The 16,739-nt window shown below is 50.0% G+C and overlaps 1 protein-coding gene and 1 pseudogene across 3 annotated transcripts in view; one reads left to right on the plus strand and one right to left on the minus strand.

The window, feature by feature from the left end:
* The window catches only part of Ptpn3 (protein tyrosine phosphatase non-receptor type 3), a 65,973-nt gene extending 49,788 nt beyond the window's left edge, over positions 1 to 16,185 (plus strand). For both annotated transcript variants that reach the window (XM_015492212.2, XM_048783233.1), the window contains 5 exons: positions 344 to 490; positions 9,398 to 9,526; positions 10,550 to 10,695; positions 11,185 to 11,320; positions 12,660 to 16,185. In XM_015492212.2, coding sequence (XP_015347698.1) covers positions 344 to 490; positions 9,398 to 9,526; positions 10,550 to 10,695; positions 11,185 to 11,320; positions 12,660 to 12,737 — 636 coding nt within the window. In that variant the 3' untranslated portion in view covers positions 12,738 to 16,185. The remainder of the gene's footprint in view (positions 1 to 343; positions 491 to 9,397; positions 9,527 to 10,549; positions 10,696 to 11,184; positions 11,321 to 12,659) is intronic.
* On the minus strand, positions 2,485 to 3,668 carry LOC125610670 (annotated as a pseudogene). The gene has a single exon (XR_007340664.1). The product of XR_007340664.1 is annotated as a POU domain, class 5, transcription factor 1-like (transcript).
* Positions 16,186 to 16,739: the final 554 nt, after the last annotated feature.

Genomic DNA, 16,739 nt, shown 5'->3' on the forward strand with positions numbered 1-16,739 from the left:
AAAACTTGGTGAGGATCGATGTGTCCTGCTGAAAATGAAGATAATGGGTAGTAGTTATATTTAGTAGAAAGCAATGAAAGTCACTTAAACTCCATGTTGAAGGGACATTTCTGGGTTTTGCCAACAGAGTGTCATCCACTTTAATCTTAAAGATATTAATGGTGGCGTTATCATCAAATCTTTTTCAAGGATTTTTAGCAATAACTTTCTTTGATTTTTCTTATTCACTGTGGATTAATATAATGGTTTGATGTGATATCCGCAAGTAGAAGAGTTTAAAATGCAGAACCCTGTCCACCTTGTGGAAGTCACAGATTGTAATCCCTTACCAATCTCTTGCTAGATGGAAATTCCTGCTGCTAACCTTGTGAACAAGTACATTGCCACTCAGGGACCCCTGCCACATACCTGTGCACAATTTTGGCAAGTCGTCTGGGATCAGAAGTTATCTCTAATTGTCATGTTGACAACTCTCACAGAGCGAGGGCGGGTAAGTAGATCAGCTTCCAATTCAGATGTGTGCAGTGTCGCATCATGTTGTATGGAGCATAAATCTTGGGCTGGAAGTGGCCTCCTGGTCTAGCCCCTTCATGCCCCATAGATCTCTCTGGTTCCACCAAATGGCACCCCCAAGAATGGGAAGCTCAGCCCCACTCCTGCCCACTCCCAGCATGGATTCAATATGTCAAACCAGAAGACAGTTCCTCTTGCCTTACCCTATATTCTCAGAGCCCCTGTGTTGGCTGGGACAAGTGCTCATTTTGAAAGGGCAATGTGTACCAGGTAAATGGTGGCTGTGAATAGGAGAAATTATATTATTGTACCATTTTCCATAGAAACAGTTCCATGATCCTGTAACAGAAGTCAGTATATAAGTGATACTCCTATCATGCTTCCTTAACTTGTAGATACATCTGGATGTCTTCTTTATGAAATATTCAGAAACACATTCCAAAATCAAACAGAAATTACTTTTTTTTATAATATCTTTTTTATTTGTATGTGGTGCTGAGGATCAAACCCAGGGCCTCGCACATGCTAGGCGAGCGCTCTACCGCTGAGCCACAACCCCAGCCCTAGAAATTACTTTTGAACCCCCTGCTTTGAGTGATCTCTGTGCCACTTCCTCCCATTGATTCCCTCCCCAATGTAGTTCAGAAAGCCAAAATAATCCACATTGAAATTGAGAATACCTAGGAATTGATAAGGCTACTATTCTTGAGGAGATAAGTCTACTTTCTCACCTGAAACAAAATAAGAATTTCTACTAATTCCACGGAGCCCCCATGGATTGCAGAGGGCTTTTACATATGTGATCCTAGATAAACTGCTCCCTACCTCGACTAGCACACTTCCAGGATCCATCCTGTTGATGTTCAGCTCTGCTTTTTAAAAATTCCCCCTCACAATGAAGATATCTCTTTTAACCTTCATCCCATTTGGTTCTGCTACATGGAAGACACAAAATAAGTTCCTCTTCTTTTCTGTATCAACTTTTTCAATATCTGAAAATAACCCTGGGCTTCCATTAAACCACGGTCAGCAGAGATTATGTGGACTTTATCTTGCGATTGCCATTGAGCCTCTTTTTCCTCTTTAGCGCTTAGGCCCTTAGCTCTTGGAACCTTTATCCAGCACACTAGAGCCAGACTGGGATGAAAACAAGGTTCCTTTTGAGCAAGTTACTTAACCTCTCAGACCCTCGGCTTCTGCTAAATGTACGATGGAGATAATAATCATGCCCACCTTGGAGGGTTAGTGACAACTAAGACAATGCAATATTATTAGCTTAGAGAACTGCAGGTTTCAAGTGTCCAGCAAATGTCGGGTATTTAGCCCTCAGATCTGGTTTTTGGGGGCATCCTTATTTCTTTGCATCAGTTATGATTCTTAGCTCTTGTTGATCACAGAGTTAGTAAGAATCTCTCATCCCTAAGTCAATGATGAAAAATCGTACAGTCAAGAAACAGTGGAAACTTCCTCTAGAATACTGTTCTTCAGAGGCACTGAGAACGCACTTTGGGGAGCAGTTGTTAATCCTGACAGCCCTGCTCTTGTTCCCTCCCATTTTTGCTTCTCCTCTACCCAGTAACCATGAGAGACTATCTGAGGCTTGACTGATTTATGTGCCAGCTCTGTGGCGTCACTTCGTCTTTTTGTCTGGAAATTTCATTTTTATCTATTTTTGTTTCAGTTGTAATTTTTTAAGATTTATTCTAATTAGTTATACATGGCAGTAGAATGCACGTTGACACATCATACATAAATGGGGTATAACTTCTCATTCTTCTGGGTGTACATGACGTGGAGTCACACTGGTTGTGTTTTTGTTCTTTTTGTTGTTGTTGTTTTTATCTATCTACTGTGTCCCAGGCTTCTTTATTTAAGAACAAAGTATGAGTGATGTGGGGATTAAAATCAAGAGCATGATTGAACTTCACCTTCCCTCCAACCAGTTCCCCAACTCCTCACCCCACCCTTTGAGCTTCCAATTCCTTAGTGAATGAAGAACTTAATCCCAAAAGCCCTGGTCCGGACTCCAGGTTCTCTCTCTCGCTCCTCTGGAAAGGGAAAGTACCTGGGAAAGGCAGGTACCTCAGTTTGAATGCATGGGAGAGCCCAGAGTGGTGACAGAGACAGAGGGAAAGGCTTCCCCCCTCAGGAAAAGGAACCGGGTAGTAGAGTGTGGTGAAGTGAGGGCTTCCGTAACCTGAGGGGCCCTGGGGCCAGAGGAAAGGATACAGGTCCCCCTGAGAAAGGAGAAGCTGCAGCCTCAAAATCCTCTTGTTGGGAATAATCAGTGCTTGATCGTTTGCCCTTCTAGCACTGGTTACAGAACCACACTCGGACCACATCCTTCTCAAGCCCTAGCTGTTCAGCAATGTGGCTGATCTGCTGCAGTGTGGGTTTTGGGCACTGCAGGAACATGTTCTCCAGGTTGCCTCTCAATCGGTTCTCCATACTTGTTCGGTTTCTCTTCCGGGCTTGCAGGAGGGTCTCCGCTTTGCATATCTCCTGAAGGTTCTCATTGTTGTCTGCTTCCTCCACCCACTTCTGCAGCAGGGGCCGCAGCTTGCACATGTTCTTGAAACTGAGCTGCAGAGCCTCAAAGCGGCAGATGGTCGTTTGGCTGAACACCTTCCCAAAGAGAACCCCCAGGGAGAGCCCCATCGGCCTGAGTATATCCCAGGTTGATCCTCTTCTGCTTCAGCAGCTTGGCAAATTCCTCGAGTTCTTTCTGCAAAGCTTGGATATCTTGGGACTCCTCATGGTTTTGATCCACCTTCTCCTTCTCCACTTTCACAACAGCAGGGTGAGCAATGCAAGGCTCGGGGGAGGCCTCCTCAGAGTTGCCTTCCATCCCAGCTCCCACCTCGATCTCAGGTTGAGAGGTCTCCAGGCCACCGTTGGGGGATCAGGCCCATTCCAACCTGAGGTCCACAGTATGCCATCCTTCCACAGCACTCATAGGGCGGAGGGCATGAGGGAATCCCCCACACCTCCGAACCTAGCCCAACCCCTGGCCCGATTCCTGGACCACCGGGAGGGCCTGGGAAGCTTAGCCAGGTCCGAGGGTCAATCCAGCCTGGCTCTGGCCCTCCCGGCCCATCACCTCCACCGCCCGGAGGGGATGAGAAGGCAAAATCCGAAGCCAGATGTCTGGCCATGGGTTAGAAGGGCACCCCAAGCTGGGGCCCTGAAAAAATAAGGGCTCACCAAGGAAAAGCTCAACACCTCTCCTGTTTTTGTTCTTAATAAGAAATTACTTGGACCCTTTTTGAAAACAGGTAACTCCAGCCAGCTCACAGTACCATCCCCTCGGTTTCTCTAAAGTGCCTACAGCTTGCTGGTTCTGTCGTGTAGTGGGTAAGGAAGCCCTAAAACCATACTTTTTGAGTTTAAATTCTCGCTCTGCACTTCCTGTGTGGCTTATAACTGTGTAAAATGGGAGTAACCACAATCTTGTAGGATTGTGGAGGAATTGAAAGCTAACATGAGTAGCTTCTTGTAAGAGTGCTTGGCACACAGAAAATATTATATAAATCTTAGCTGGCAGTAGTAGTAATTTTGGTGCCACATTAATGACTATTATGAGGACCATATTGTGATATTATTTATCATTTTCTTCGAATTGACTTTCTTCTACTTTGATAAATTTCCTTTGAAAGATATTTCTTAAAGGGAAGTCTGCTGGTCCATATCACTTGCCATAAATAAAAGGTATGTGTAAAAATATGAAGACCACCAATTCTAAATAATCTTGCCTTCCTCAGCTCTGAATCTGAGGCGCTCTCTCGGTTATTATAAAAATAGAATTAAAGTATTAGGTGATGTTAAAGTGGTTTTCAACAAGGATTGAGTCTGTCTTTATGGCAGAATCAGAAATACCGTGTGAGAAAGCACGTCTCCGCATGTAGCTGTGTGTGACTGACGCACACCCAGTCTCATAAGGTGGGAGGCGTCCTGCGCTTGGCAGGCTCTAATCTGGGCCATTCTGATATTTTACAGCTAGTGGACATCAAGTCTTTTGCCTTGTCATTTTGTGCTGTGTCTGCCTGCCTTTGGTCCCCTGTCCTGTCTGCTGGGTGCCTGATCCTCCCAATTTTCTCAGGGCCTGGTGCCCCTCTGCTGTCTCGTGAGGTCTTTAGTTCATAATGCAGCTCCGTAGAGTCTGCATCAGAATCCAGCTGGGCAGCTTGGTGCTGTCCCTGGCCTCTTGCCTGTCAGGATTCTCTTTCCCCTTGAAAGTCCACCGTGCCCTTCCCAGCTGGACAGCCATTCTTCTCCTTGGAGATAAGGCAGCCCCCACAGGAATGGGCAGTGACAGATGATCTGCCCTGGATGGCAGCCCCTTCCTTCCCTTCTCTGCCAGTCCCTTTGTGCCCTCCAAGAAGCCTCACCCTCCTCTGTCCACTCTGCCAGGTCCTGCCCCTCCTGCTCCTTGTTCCTGCCCTCCTCTGCTCTCTGTTGTGGGTGGCCGCTCTGAACCCGAGCTCATCTGAGGTTTCTGTGACCTGCACGTTTCTTTGTTTCTGAGCCCTTTCTGCCATCTGAACCCATTCCGCTCCCGGCTCTTTCCCGGTCTCCCGTGAGGCCTGGCGTTCCCTCAGCACCTCTGGCCTGGGAACTTACTCTCTTGGTGATCAGTTGTTAGAAACCTGTTCTTCCAAACTCCAGGGTGTGTTTCCCCTCTCCTGTTAAAACCCTTGGGTGACCCGAGCCCTTTGTCCTACTGTCCCTGACTCCTCGTCACACCCCCCAGTTCTTCTGCATCAGGAGTTGGTCCTTCCAAGTGAGCAGCTTTGCCCCTTTTTTTCCAAAAGGTGAGATTTCCATCAGCTCCTACTTCTTTTCTCCCATGCGGTGCATTCAGTAGAGTAGGACTCGGAGGTGTGCGCTGGCTGGTGGCCCCACGCCCCCCCGTGCTGCCTCTGCGTCTGGGGGTGCAGAGCCACAACCTCCAACTCCTGGGGGTCAGGCCGACTCTCACCTGTGGCTCGCTTTCATTTCTCCTTTCTTCCGTTTTGTGCAGAGTGGTTTTCGTTGTGCTGTCCCTTGAGGCTCGGGTTTCCCCCTTGAGGTATTGCTTTTCATCTGGAAGTCACTTTTCCTCATTTTCCTTCCATAAGGCATTTCTTTGGGGGAGAGATCCGTTTTTCCATCTACGTGTGAATAATATGGATAAGTTTTCTTCTCATTTGCCAGTCACTTAGGCACAGGCTTTGGGCTCAGTGGAGGCATTTGGCTTCTGGAACCATCATTTAATGGGGTACACGTGGACAGGACTCAAAGCCTCGGTTTCCTTGTCACTAGAAAGGAGTGGCAATGCCTGTCTTCTGGGTTGTTTGGAGGGTTCAGAATGAGTTGCATGAAGCCTGTCGTGGGTGTTCTGTGTGGCTAGTGACTCTGGATCTCATTGCCTTCATCTCCCTTCACCAGAGGCAAGTTGTTCTGCTGATCCGAGTAACAGTAGAGACTGAGATTGTCGTGAGGATCCCGTGACGTGTCAGGAAGAGGTTTGGAGCAGCACAGAGTTCTGTGGGCTCCCACGCGCTCGTTACCCGTTAACCACACTGTGCCTGGTGACATGTGCACAGGGACAGGAGGATTCTGCCTGGGAACCTCTCGGTCAGGTTTTGTCCTGCCTGCTGGGTGGTTCAGCAAATGGAGCTGGGCACTGACTCCTGCCACCCCCTGAACCCCAAGTCCCTGTGCTCACTGACAAGACATGCCTACCTGAGTGTCCTCACAGATGGTGCCAGAGTCACCACCCTACAAATGCACACGTGCAGGCACACGCATGGCCCGTCCCCCTGGCCCCCATCCCAGGCACTTGGCACTGGTCACCCAAGCAGGAGTCTGGTGCATCCCTTCCCATACCTACTCACCATGGGCTGCCACCACTGACCACCTTTATGACCCCCAGTCTCTGTCCTGTGTCCCCAGGGCCCCTGCCTGTTGTCACAGCCTTTGCATCTCCCTCCCAGGAATAGCAGGGACTTCCTGCTGGTCCCAAGTCTTCTGTAGTCTAGCTCAGGCAGAGACAAGCTTTCAGCCAGACCTTGCCTTGGTTCACACTGGTCCTGTGTTTTCCCGTGGTGCCCCTCAGATGCTCAGAGCACCGCCGCCCCAGCACCCACCCCAGACCAGCTTGTCCCTCCTGGGAGGTCGTATCCAGGTGTCTTCTGTTCCCTGGCAACACCAGGGGCCTCTTTACCTTGAGCAGCCCATGCCCTCTGCCCTGATGATCCTTGCCTGCCCCACCCAACTGGGGAACACCCTCGGCCTTCAGCACTGAGCTCCTGTCCCCTGTCCAGGACATCCACATCACCTCCCACATGACCTACCTCTTTCTATGCCTTTTCTCCTTCACACCTTCTGATGGCCAGATTTGAGAGCACCTTGAGGATAATGACAAGCACATCTCATTCATCACCATGTCTGCAGGGATGTGTGTTGACTGACTAAGCAAGAAAGCAAACTTCATCATAAAAGTTGGGTCCATGCCTCTTCCCTCAAACCCACGTCCATCTTCCTAAGATAACGCTCCACCCCCTCCAGGAACACAGTCTTCAGCATGTCCCCTCTGGTCCAGACAGGCACTTCTTTTCCAAAATCGTTTCAGTGGCCAGTTTTCCCTTCCTGAACCCTCTTCTCAAAGCCTCACTCGGGGCTAGAAGTGATCCCTGCTCAGCCTGTGAATCCAGAGGAAAGAGCCTCTGAATCCTGGCAGCAGCCAACTGGGGCTTCGTCTCCAGCAGCCCCATTGCCCGCCGACCAGCTGCACTGACCATTGTCCCTCCAAGCCCTTTGTGTGGGTTACCTGTTTAATCCCACAGCAAGTTCATAGCCCTGGAGTGAAACTCCCACGCCCCAGTGCCTGTGTGGATGACCTGACTGATTGACTCTCTGAGCTTCAGTTTACTCATGCAAACAGAGGCCTTCATAGTACCTTCCTCCGGCTGTCACTAGGCCAAGATAAAATAACATCCATGCAAAGCACCCTCCCATACCATTCAGACGATAGTATTGATTATTAATGTTATTAACAGTATTATTTTATCTTGGCCTCAGAATAACCCCAAAGAAAGAACTGTGAATACCTCTGAGTAAACTGAGGCTCAGAGAATGAATGAGCTTATATCAGGTCATCCTCATAGGAACCTGGGGCATCCCCTGCATCCCCTCCAGCAACAGTCATATAGAAAGGCTCAAAGAAGTTAAGTAACCTGCTCAGGACGACACAGTTGCTTAGTATAGCGCATTAACCAGGATTGAAACCCTGGATCTCCACAAACGTCTTGATCTTCCACTGCACCCCAGTGCTTATTATACATCCAAACGGACCTCAAAATCTAAATTTGATCAGCAGTAAAGAGAGACCCAGTCCTGGCCAGGTGCACTGTAAAAACCCTCTGGGAATTCAGGTGTTTGTAGCTCTGCCTTGAACAAGTTGATTATTTCAAAGAGCATCTGCCCCCAGTTTTCCTGCGGGCAGGACCCTTGGGAACTGTAACACAGGGCCTCACCTCCTGTGCAGGTGAGGACGCAGGCAGATGCAGAGCCCTTGGGGGCGACTTAAATCCCTTCTCTACCCACAAGCAACCCTTTGTGGTTAAGGAAAGTTGGAAAGCGGTTCCTAACCAAGACACCCACATGTACTGTTTCCAAGTAAATTCTCAACTGCAACTTCACAGCAGTGTATTTTAATTTCAGATAGTCACAGTGATATTTGAAACTAAGGTCAGGAAAGCTGTTTCCTGACAAATTGCTTGCGTCAGGATTATCATACCACTTTTCTGCTCTAAACAAATGTAGTTTTTACTTAAGTCGGTGCGACTCTAGGCTTGGAGACAAATATTTTTTTAATGAGTGAGAATTTGACGGATGGGAGGGGCAGCTTAGCCCAGCGTCTGACCTAGAAGCCAGAGGCGGCGGCATCAACGGCATATGGAAGACACTGCGGGGTTTGTGGGGGGGGGTTAGGGCATCGGTCAGTCTGTGGGGAAGCCATGGGTGTTTTGAGAGACACTGTGGTGTCCTGGGGATTGTGCTGAACAGGGTCACGACACTCTGTGACCTTGGCAAGTCACTTCCCTGAGCCAGGATCCGAGTCTGCTCTGGAGTCTCAGTGCCACAGAGAATTATCTCGGAAGTATTTGAGGACCAGGAGATGCTCCCCACGTGAAAAGAGGTCTTCATTTCAGCTTGGAGATTCCTTAATCTGGATTTCTAGAGCATCTCTGAGCCCCCTTTACTCAGTTGATGCAGACCCATAGCAGCAGTAACAGGGACTGCCGTGGGACAACCCCACCTTGAGCTCCCTGCACACCCTCTCCAGCTGTCACCGTCCTCCAGGTCCTCAGGCTGATGCTGTCTCTAGCCCTCAAGTGGAAAATGTGAAAATGAGAGGGTTTGTGAAACCATAGGAGTTCTCTCTGTGCTCTGACCACTGTGCCTGGGGCTCCCTTCTAACAGGCAAGGTCAAGGGTGGAGGGCTGAGGTTACAGGGGCTCTTGGAGCTGGGAAGGGGCCTGCAAGACCTGGTAGGCCTGAGAGGGGTGGGTGGTTGGGTGGAGGTTGCTCATAAGCCCAGGTCCGTGTCTGATCATTTTCAACAAATGAACCTTGGAGAAGAGAAGTCTCTTGTCCTCTTCCTACAGGCTCTGTCCCTGGGCTGATTGGCCTCTGGCCTGCCGACCCCCACCCACTTGCTAAAGGAGGAAGGAGCTTCCTCTGTGTCCCCATCCCAGAACACACACAGCAGATGGGCCTTGCCTGACTCCTCTTCTCCCACCAGCTCTCCCTGGGACGCCTGCCCAGCCAGCCTGTCTCCCGTGGGCTGTTCCCGCACACACCCCACAGAGGAAGCTAACCTGCACTCCGTTTCTTACAGACCAAATGTCACCAGTACTGGCCCGATCCCCCTGACGTCATGGACCATGGCATCTTTCATATCCAGTGTCAGACAGAGGACTGCACCATCGCCTATGTGTCCCGAGAAATGCTGGTCACAAACACAGAGGTAAGGAGCGGTCTGCAGGCAGGTGGAGGGGCAGGGGGCAAACCAGCAGCCACTGTGGTCCCTGCTGGGGCCACACCTTCAGGTCTGCCCTGTTTTCACCTGATGGAGCTATTAGTCAGTGCAAGACTCCCAGTCCTAGAGCCAGTACCAGGGTGCACTGTGGCACCTTTTACAACAGCTGAGCAGGGGAAGCAGCCCTGTGTCCATCAAGTAATGAATGAGTACACAAAATGGGTCTATCTGCACAGTGGAATAGTACTCAGCCTTTAAGAGGAGGGGGATTTCAACACATAATACAACTCAGATGAACCTTAAGGATGTTATGCTAAGTGAAATAAACCAGTCACAGAAGGTCAGAAACTGAAAATTCCATTTATGTGACATACCTAGAACAGTCAGATTTATAGAAAGGAAATGATAGTTGCCAGGAGTTTAAGGAAAGAGAACAATCGGGAGTTATAGTATAATGGGTATAGAGTTTATGTTTGAGTGATAAAGAAAGTTCTGGAAATAGTGGTGATGGTATCACAACATTGTGAATAAGTGTAACTTGTTGCCCCTGGACCTTACATTTAAAAATGGTTAAATGCTAAACTTCGTATGCATTGTGCCACCGTAAAAGAAATACATATAAAGGGGCTGAGGGTGTAATTCAGTGGTAGAGTGGTGGGTTTAGCATGCTCAGAGCCCTGGGTTTGATCCCCAGGGCTATAAAGTGTGTGTGTGTGTGTGTGTGTGTGTGTGTGTGTGTCTCCAGCTGTGTGGGCCTATTGCAAGCACAGTTGGAGCTAATGGAAGAAATCACTGTAGGCTAAAGAGTTGGAAGGCCACCCTCCAGGAGGGGGCTCAGCTGAGAAGAGGATGGGTGTCTTGGGAGAGTGGGTGGATGTGGAACGTGGCAGGGGCCACAGCAGAGCTGTGCACAGTAGGAGTCGGAACACTGGGCCCAGGGGCCCCTGGACAGTGTTGGGGACGGGGCCCACCACCAGGACTGATTCACCGAGGCCACCGCATGTTCCACAGACTGGGGAAGAGCACTCGGTGACACATCTCCAGTATGTCGCATGGCCCGACCACGGTGTGCCCGATGACTCCTCGGACTTTCTGGAGTTTGTGACCTACGTGAGGTCCCTGCGGGTGGACGGGGAGCCCATCTTAGTTCACTGCAGGTACTGCCACTGTTTTGCCTTATTATACCCCTGGGGAAAGGCCTGGAGAAGATTGGCAGGCACCAAACCGCCCTAAGCCCACCACGTTGTGCGTTCTCACCAAGCTCTCTTTCTTCACCGTTTCAAAGTATTTGGAATTTTCAGGAAAAAAGATCATAAGCATGTACGTGTAGCCCAGAGCCCAAGAGGAGAGTCCTACCCTCGTCTCTGTCTGTCCTGAGTGTGTCTCCCTGGGCCCTTCATAGCAGATGGAAATAGCAGAGGGATTGGACTTTGCACTCAGCAGTGGGCTTCTCCCCAGTAGCTGAGCCCAGCCTCAGATGGCCTTTGCCCCTGCCATGAAGCCCGCCTAAGTGTGTCTTTGCGTTCCTGGTGGCCAAGCGAACAGGCTCCTTCTGAGTAAACGCAGGCACTGCATCAGGGTGTAGCTGGGCTGTGCAGAAACGTTCCTCGGGCAAATCTTGAGTCTCTGCTCCTCTCCCTCCCCAGTGCTGGAATAGGTCGGACTGGCGTGTTGGTCACTATGGAAACAGCCATGTGCTTAATTGAGAGAAACTTGCCTGTTTACCCCCTGGATATTGTCCGGAAAATGCGAGAGCAGCGCGCCATGATGGTGCAGACGTCCGTGAGTACAGACCAGCAATAAAAAGCCTGATGGTGGCCGGCACTTCCTGAGCAGCTGCCCTGGCCAGGCCTGGGTGAAGGGCCTTATGAGTCATGAGACGGAGGGTCAAGGGAACTGAGCCCTTACCCACAGCTTGGGGAGTGGGGGTGTTCACAGTCCCAAAGCCCACAGCCATCTGTCCTCCCAGGTATACTGCCCTCCATACCCACAGCCTCTGGCTGGTTTCTCCAGTGCCCTGTCATCAACAGAGTTTCTAAAGCAGACTTTGGAAAGTCCTAGAGGAGGGCCCCTCAGGCACAACCCCAGGCAGTGAGAAGGAGGGGGTCAGCAAAGGCAGGAGCTTGGATGGCTATGAGAGTCCCCTCGCAATTGTGAGCCCTTGTGGTTTATTAGTTTGTACCCAGGAAATGTGAAAAGAAGTGGACATGTATTTAAGGCCACTCTCTGTCCTGTTTTGTGATGGAGAAGACCTCATTGCCTGTCAAGAAGAAAGAGTCCTTCCTCTTGGGACTTTCCTTCTTGGATATGCTCCATCTCAGTGCTCTGGTTTTTTTCCTTCTCTGCTTCTTTAAAATGCGCCCGAGGTCTTTGCTAGCGCAGTCGGCCCTTGGTTTCCATGGGCTCTGCAGCCAAGGACTCAGCTGATTGCAGATCAGAAATAGTAGGAAAAGTTGCTCCTGCAGCCAGACACACGCAGACTTTTTTCCTTGTCGTTATCTCCTCAACAGTCCAGTATAGCAGCTATTCACGTAGCTTTACATTAAGCATTATAAGAATCTAGAGATGATTCAAAGTATATGGGAAGATGTGTGCAGATTTCATGCAAATACACCAGGGGTTCCTGTATCCCATCTCCCATGAACACCGAGGGGCACCTGTAATAACCATATCCTGCAAAACATCCTCAGTAGCTTTCCTTCTCAAGACAAATCCAGACTCTTTGCCCCACGCGGGGAGCCCCACAACCAGATCCTGGCTCACCTGAGCACCTCCCTCCTCCACACACGCAGGGATTCTAGGACAGGACTCTGGGACCCCGACTACACTTCTCAGAACGGCCCTCCTCATCGAGGGTTGTACTTTTGCAGAGTGGCCACCCTGCAGGGACCTTAGTTCTTTCCCAGACTACTGCTGCCTCCTCTGTCACACAGAGGACCCTCTGCCCTTCCCCCTCTGGGGGCAGCTGTCCTCATCAGGTGGCACACCTCCCTGGTGTGTCTCTTTTGCCGAGTTGGTGCCGAGGGAGCTGTGAAGAACAGCACAGAGAGTCAGCCTGCACAGCGTGACACGGGGTTCCTGGTGCTCCTGACCTGACAGCGTCCCTTCTCTCCTTTTCCAGAGCCAGTACAAGTTCGTGTGTGAAGCGATTCTTCGCGTATATGAAGAAGGCTTAGTCCAGATGCTGGATCCCAGTTAGGACGACTGTGAATCATTCATCCCTCGTTCCCGAGGGCATCTTCCCTAGGAGAGCAGGACACACCTTCCTCCAGAGGCGGGGAGAGGAACCGCCAGCTGTGGGGAAGGAATGAGCACATTTGAACCCAGGCACTTTAAATTTTATAGGAAAGGGATCCTGTACACAGGAACCGGTGTAGATATGCATGCAACTGTGGCTTCCTTTAGGCCCAGAGAGAAATAAAAAGGGATCCCAGTTTGGACCTTCCTCCCCAGACATCACCACCCCACTGTTGGCCACCCTTGTGCATACAAGAGGGGCTGGCAGCCATGCTCCTGACCTCCCCAGAAGCTGGACAGCATGGTTCTTCAAGGCTGCATGGTGTTCTGTGTGTTGATCTGGGTAGGACTCGAGGGCTGAGCTTCCTGTGCATCCAGGCAGGGCTAGAGCAATGCACAGTCCCACCCCGGTGCCAAGGAAGCCCTGGTGAACGTCCCACACACCGGGTGGTGGCCATTCAGGCTGAAGGACAAGCAGCGCCCTGCCTTTGTCTCAGCTCCATGCCCCTTGCGATCTTTGATCTGCAAAGCACCCCTCCCCTGCCCCTCCATCATCCCCCTTCAGGTTCATATCCAGTGCCTGAACCAGATTAGTAACCTACGTGCAGGAGAATTTCCAACCGAGACTGAGAACTCCACGCTCGGCGTGATCCCGCATCTTAGCGTTAGAAGCAGGTGTGTGTCACCTCTGCTTGCCTCATCCTGGATTCACGGACACCAGGACCGGGACCCCTGACTACTGAATCTCGTACATGGACTGCTGCTACTCCAAGCTCTTACACTTGAAGAGACATGTTCCCCCGAGGGGGACAGGATCATAGCATCGAAATATTCTTTGGCCCTTCTAAGAAAAGACCTGGTAGTAAGTGACCACGGGAAACCCTGCTTGCCAGGAGCCCCTGTTGGCGTGTGTGCCTGCACGTGCGCCCCGTGGAGGTTGCTCAGGATTCCTGACTCGATTCAAATTACCGTTGAGTTTATATAAAGAATGAGTCTCTGTACCGAAGAACAAACGTGCATTCACCCTCAGTTACAGCGGTCTCCGTTTCATTTCAGAGGAGAGGATCAGACTATCTGAATATAAACCCAATTTGATGTTAATTTATTCTAAGTACCCCGTGATTTTGATTGTCCTAAAGAATTCTGCCTCTGTGAATACTGTGTTCAATTTTTTTTTTTTAATTTGTGACAGGACTGTAGCAAGTTACTATTTAAGGAAAATAAATTACATAAACATTTTAATGTGGTATTTTTAAATAGCAGTTGTTGTGTATCCAAAAGAGGAAGCTAAGCCAGTTTCTTAACGGTGTTTATAGAAAAAGGATGCTTTCCTATTGTAGCCCACAGAGATGAGGCCGTTTTGATATCAGGAAACCCTGGACCAATGGAATTGTTCACCTGGTTGCATGATGGATAGGGACCTATCCATAGGGGACCAGGTTTCTAAAGATTCTTTTATCTTGCATCCTTCCTGTCTCTTCCCCATGCATATTTTACTGCTATCTGGCATGGGTGGGAGGAGGTGGCGCCAGCACCCTAACCCTGTGCTGTGGAACAAGAAGCTCCCGGCAAGTGGAGCTGAGGGCGGGAGCCTGGCTCTGTTGCCACTCAGCCCTCTCTGACCCGCTCTCAGTCTAGGCACTTAGGAGCTGTGCTTCTAGCTCCCCTGTTTTTCTCATCTGTGAAACGAGAGACAGTACCCAGGACTGCAGATTGAATGTGAGCCTTGAATGAGCTCCTGCCATCCGTGTGAATTTTCATTGGTTGGAATGTAAACGGACACCGAGATGGAAGAGTTACTTGGAAAAGTGTCCTTCTCTGTGATGAGCCCAAAACACCTCCAGCAAGTGGAACCCAGTGGCTTTCTATAAGGAAAAAAAAAAAAGTTCTTCCAAAAGGACAAAGCAAGACTACAAAGGAACAACCCATTCAATCTGGACACTGAAAAATTCTCTGAGAAAAACACGGAAAAAGAAGGAGGGCATGCAGGGTACATTTAAATGCCATCGGGATATTTAGCACACCGTTGCCGCCGGATAAAACGGAACATCGCCCTGTGCGCAAACATCCTGGAGAAGCCTAAATACCTTCCGAGATTTGTGTTCCATTGTTTTTTTAAACCAAGCATTGAATATGAGTGCAGAAACGCTGCCACCCTGGGTCCCTACATTTCTAGAAATCTAGCCGGAGGTTGCAGCCAGCCTTTCTCGGCCACAGTGCAGGCGCGCAGCTCAGACCGGCACGTTGCCAGGAACAAAATTCATGAACTACTTTGAAGAAAATGATCTAAAGACAAGAAAATGATCTAAAGAAGCAGCACATGCAAGTGCAGCCTGCAGAGACAGCAAAGTAAAATCCACAGCTCGAGCTCCCAGCCTACCCCCTTCCGCCCGTCGGCAGTTATTCTTAAGAGGCCTTATTTTCCTCCTCAGAGCAGCATGGGAATCAGGGTAAATATTTGGCCTGGGAAATTTGACTAGATGAGAATGGAGAAGACATTTATTTCCTATGTTCTGGAGCTTTCCGGAAAGCCTAATTAGACCCACTGATGTGCCTGATTTACTAACTTCATCAGTGTCACTCTAGAACCTGCACTTGGTGGTTTGACTCTCCAGAGGAAAAGACCCACATCACTTTGGTTGCAGGTAGGACGTCAGGATGGCTCCATACCAACTTGCGCCAGCCCCTAGCTTCGTACTGAAATGCGCTTCTAGGTCAGCGCAGAAGCTATTGCTCCTCTGTTGCTGGTTGGGCTTTTTTGTCTTCCTCAGAAGTGATCATCTGGGGAAAGCAACAGGTCTCTTCGTGGCGAAGAGGCAGCAGCCATGGGGGAGGATCGGGAGACGCAGGCTCCATCCAGACCTGGACGCAGGCAGAGCACAGTGGCCCTCGGTTTCCTTTGAGTTAGAAGGGGACAGTGGGCTGGACTAGGTGGGCTCAAGATTTGCCGTCCTGAGAGTCTGATCTTCCAGAGGAGTGAAATTGTTCTTTAACCAAAATGTGTAGCTACCAGAGACACGTGTGTCCCACTTCTGTGACTTGTCCCCACGAGGTTGTCCCTCAGACCCTGGCACTGTCGGATGTAGAGATGGGGGTTGCCGCCCTCTGGTTCTCGCCTGTCATCCTAGGCCGAGAGCAGCCTCATCTTCACTGGCAAAGCATCTGTGGCCTCAGCCTGGGGAACCAAACCCGGGAGCCAGATGCCCGGCTCTCCTGCCATCTTGGTGGCTCCCGTTCTATTCAGAGCAACCAAAGGATCATGTTAAGCCATGTTGTTTTGAAAAGCATCTTAATTGATCAGCAATATTTTTTTTTCTGTAAGTTGGGAATGTTTTTCATACTGACCTGTACTGTCAGCGACGACTCTACTGAAAGCTGTTTGATCAATATAAAAGCGTTCGAGCTATGCAGCAACGTGACTGTTGACATCTTTATTCTTTGTCTGATTTCTGCAAATGCTTCCATGATTGACCTGCAGAACTTGTTTGTTTGTTGCCCCCTATTGTCACTCTTTGGGCAGAGGGTGCTCTCAGCCTGTCTTGTCCTCCCTGGTTAGGAAAATGACCTCCCACACACAGTGCCTGTCTGTGCCCTCACCTTGGGTGACAAATTCTAGATCAGAATTAGGTTCCTCTCTCGTGACAACAGTAGCTTACACCAAGTCCAAGTGTACCCTACGTTGCACAGGGCTGCCAGGGTGGCTCCATGATCAGCACGGTCCCAGGTTCCTTCCAGAGTGCTGCTCAAGGTCCAAGGTGGCCGTCACCTGCTGTACATCCCATTGATCAGAACTTACTCACCGGGCCCCGCCTGCGGGGGAATGGTTCTCACTCCAGGAAGCCATGTGCAACAGAAGTGTGGTTAGAGGACCCCCCTCCCCCCCTGCACAGGAAACGAAGACACCCTAAGTACTGCCAGCTTAGGAGTGTGGGCGGTACCTGCCATCTGACCGTTGCAGCTGCCT

Source organism: Marmota marmota, unplaced genomic scaffold (assembly GCF_001458135.2).
Source record: "Marmota marmota marmota unplaced genomic scaffold, marMar, whole genome shotgun sequence".
In the NCBI taxonomy this organism is placed as follows: domain Eukaryota; kingdom Metazoa; phylum Chordata; class Mammalia; order Rodentia; family Sciuridae; genus Marmota; species Marmota marmota.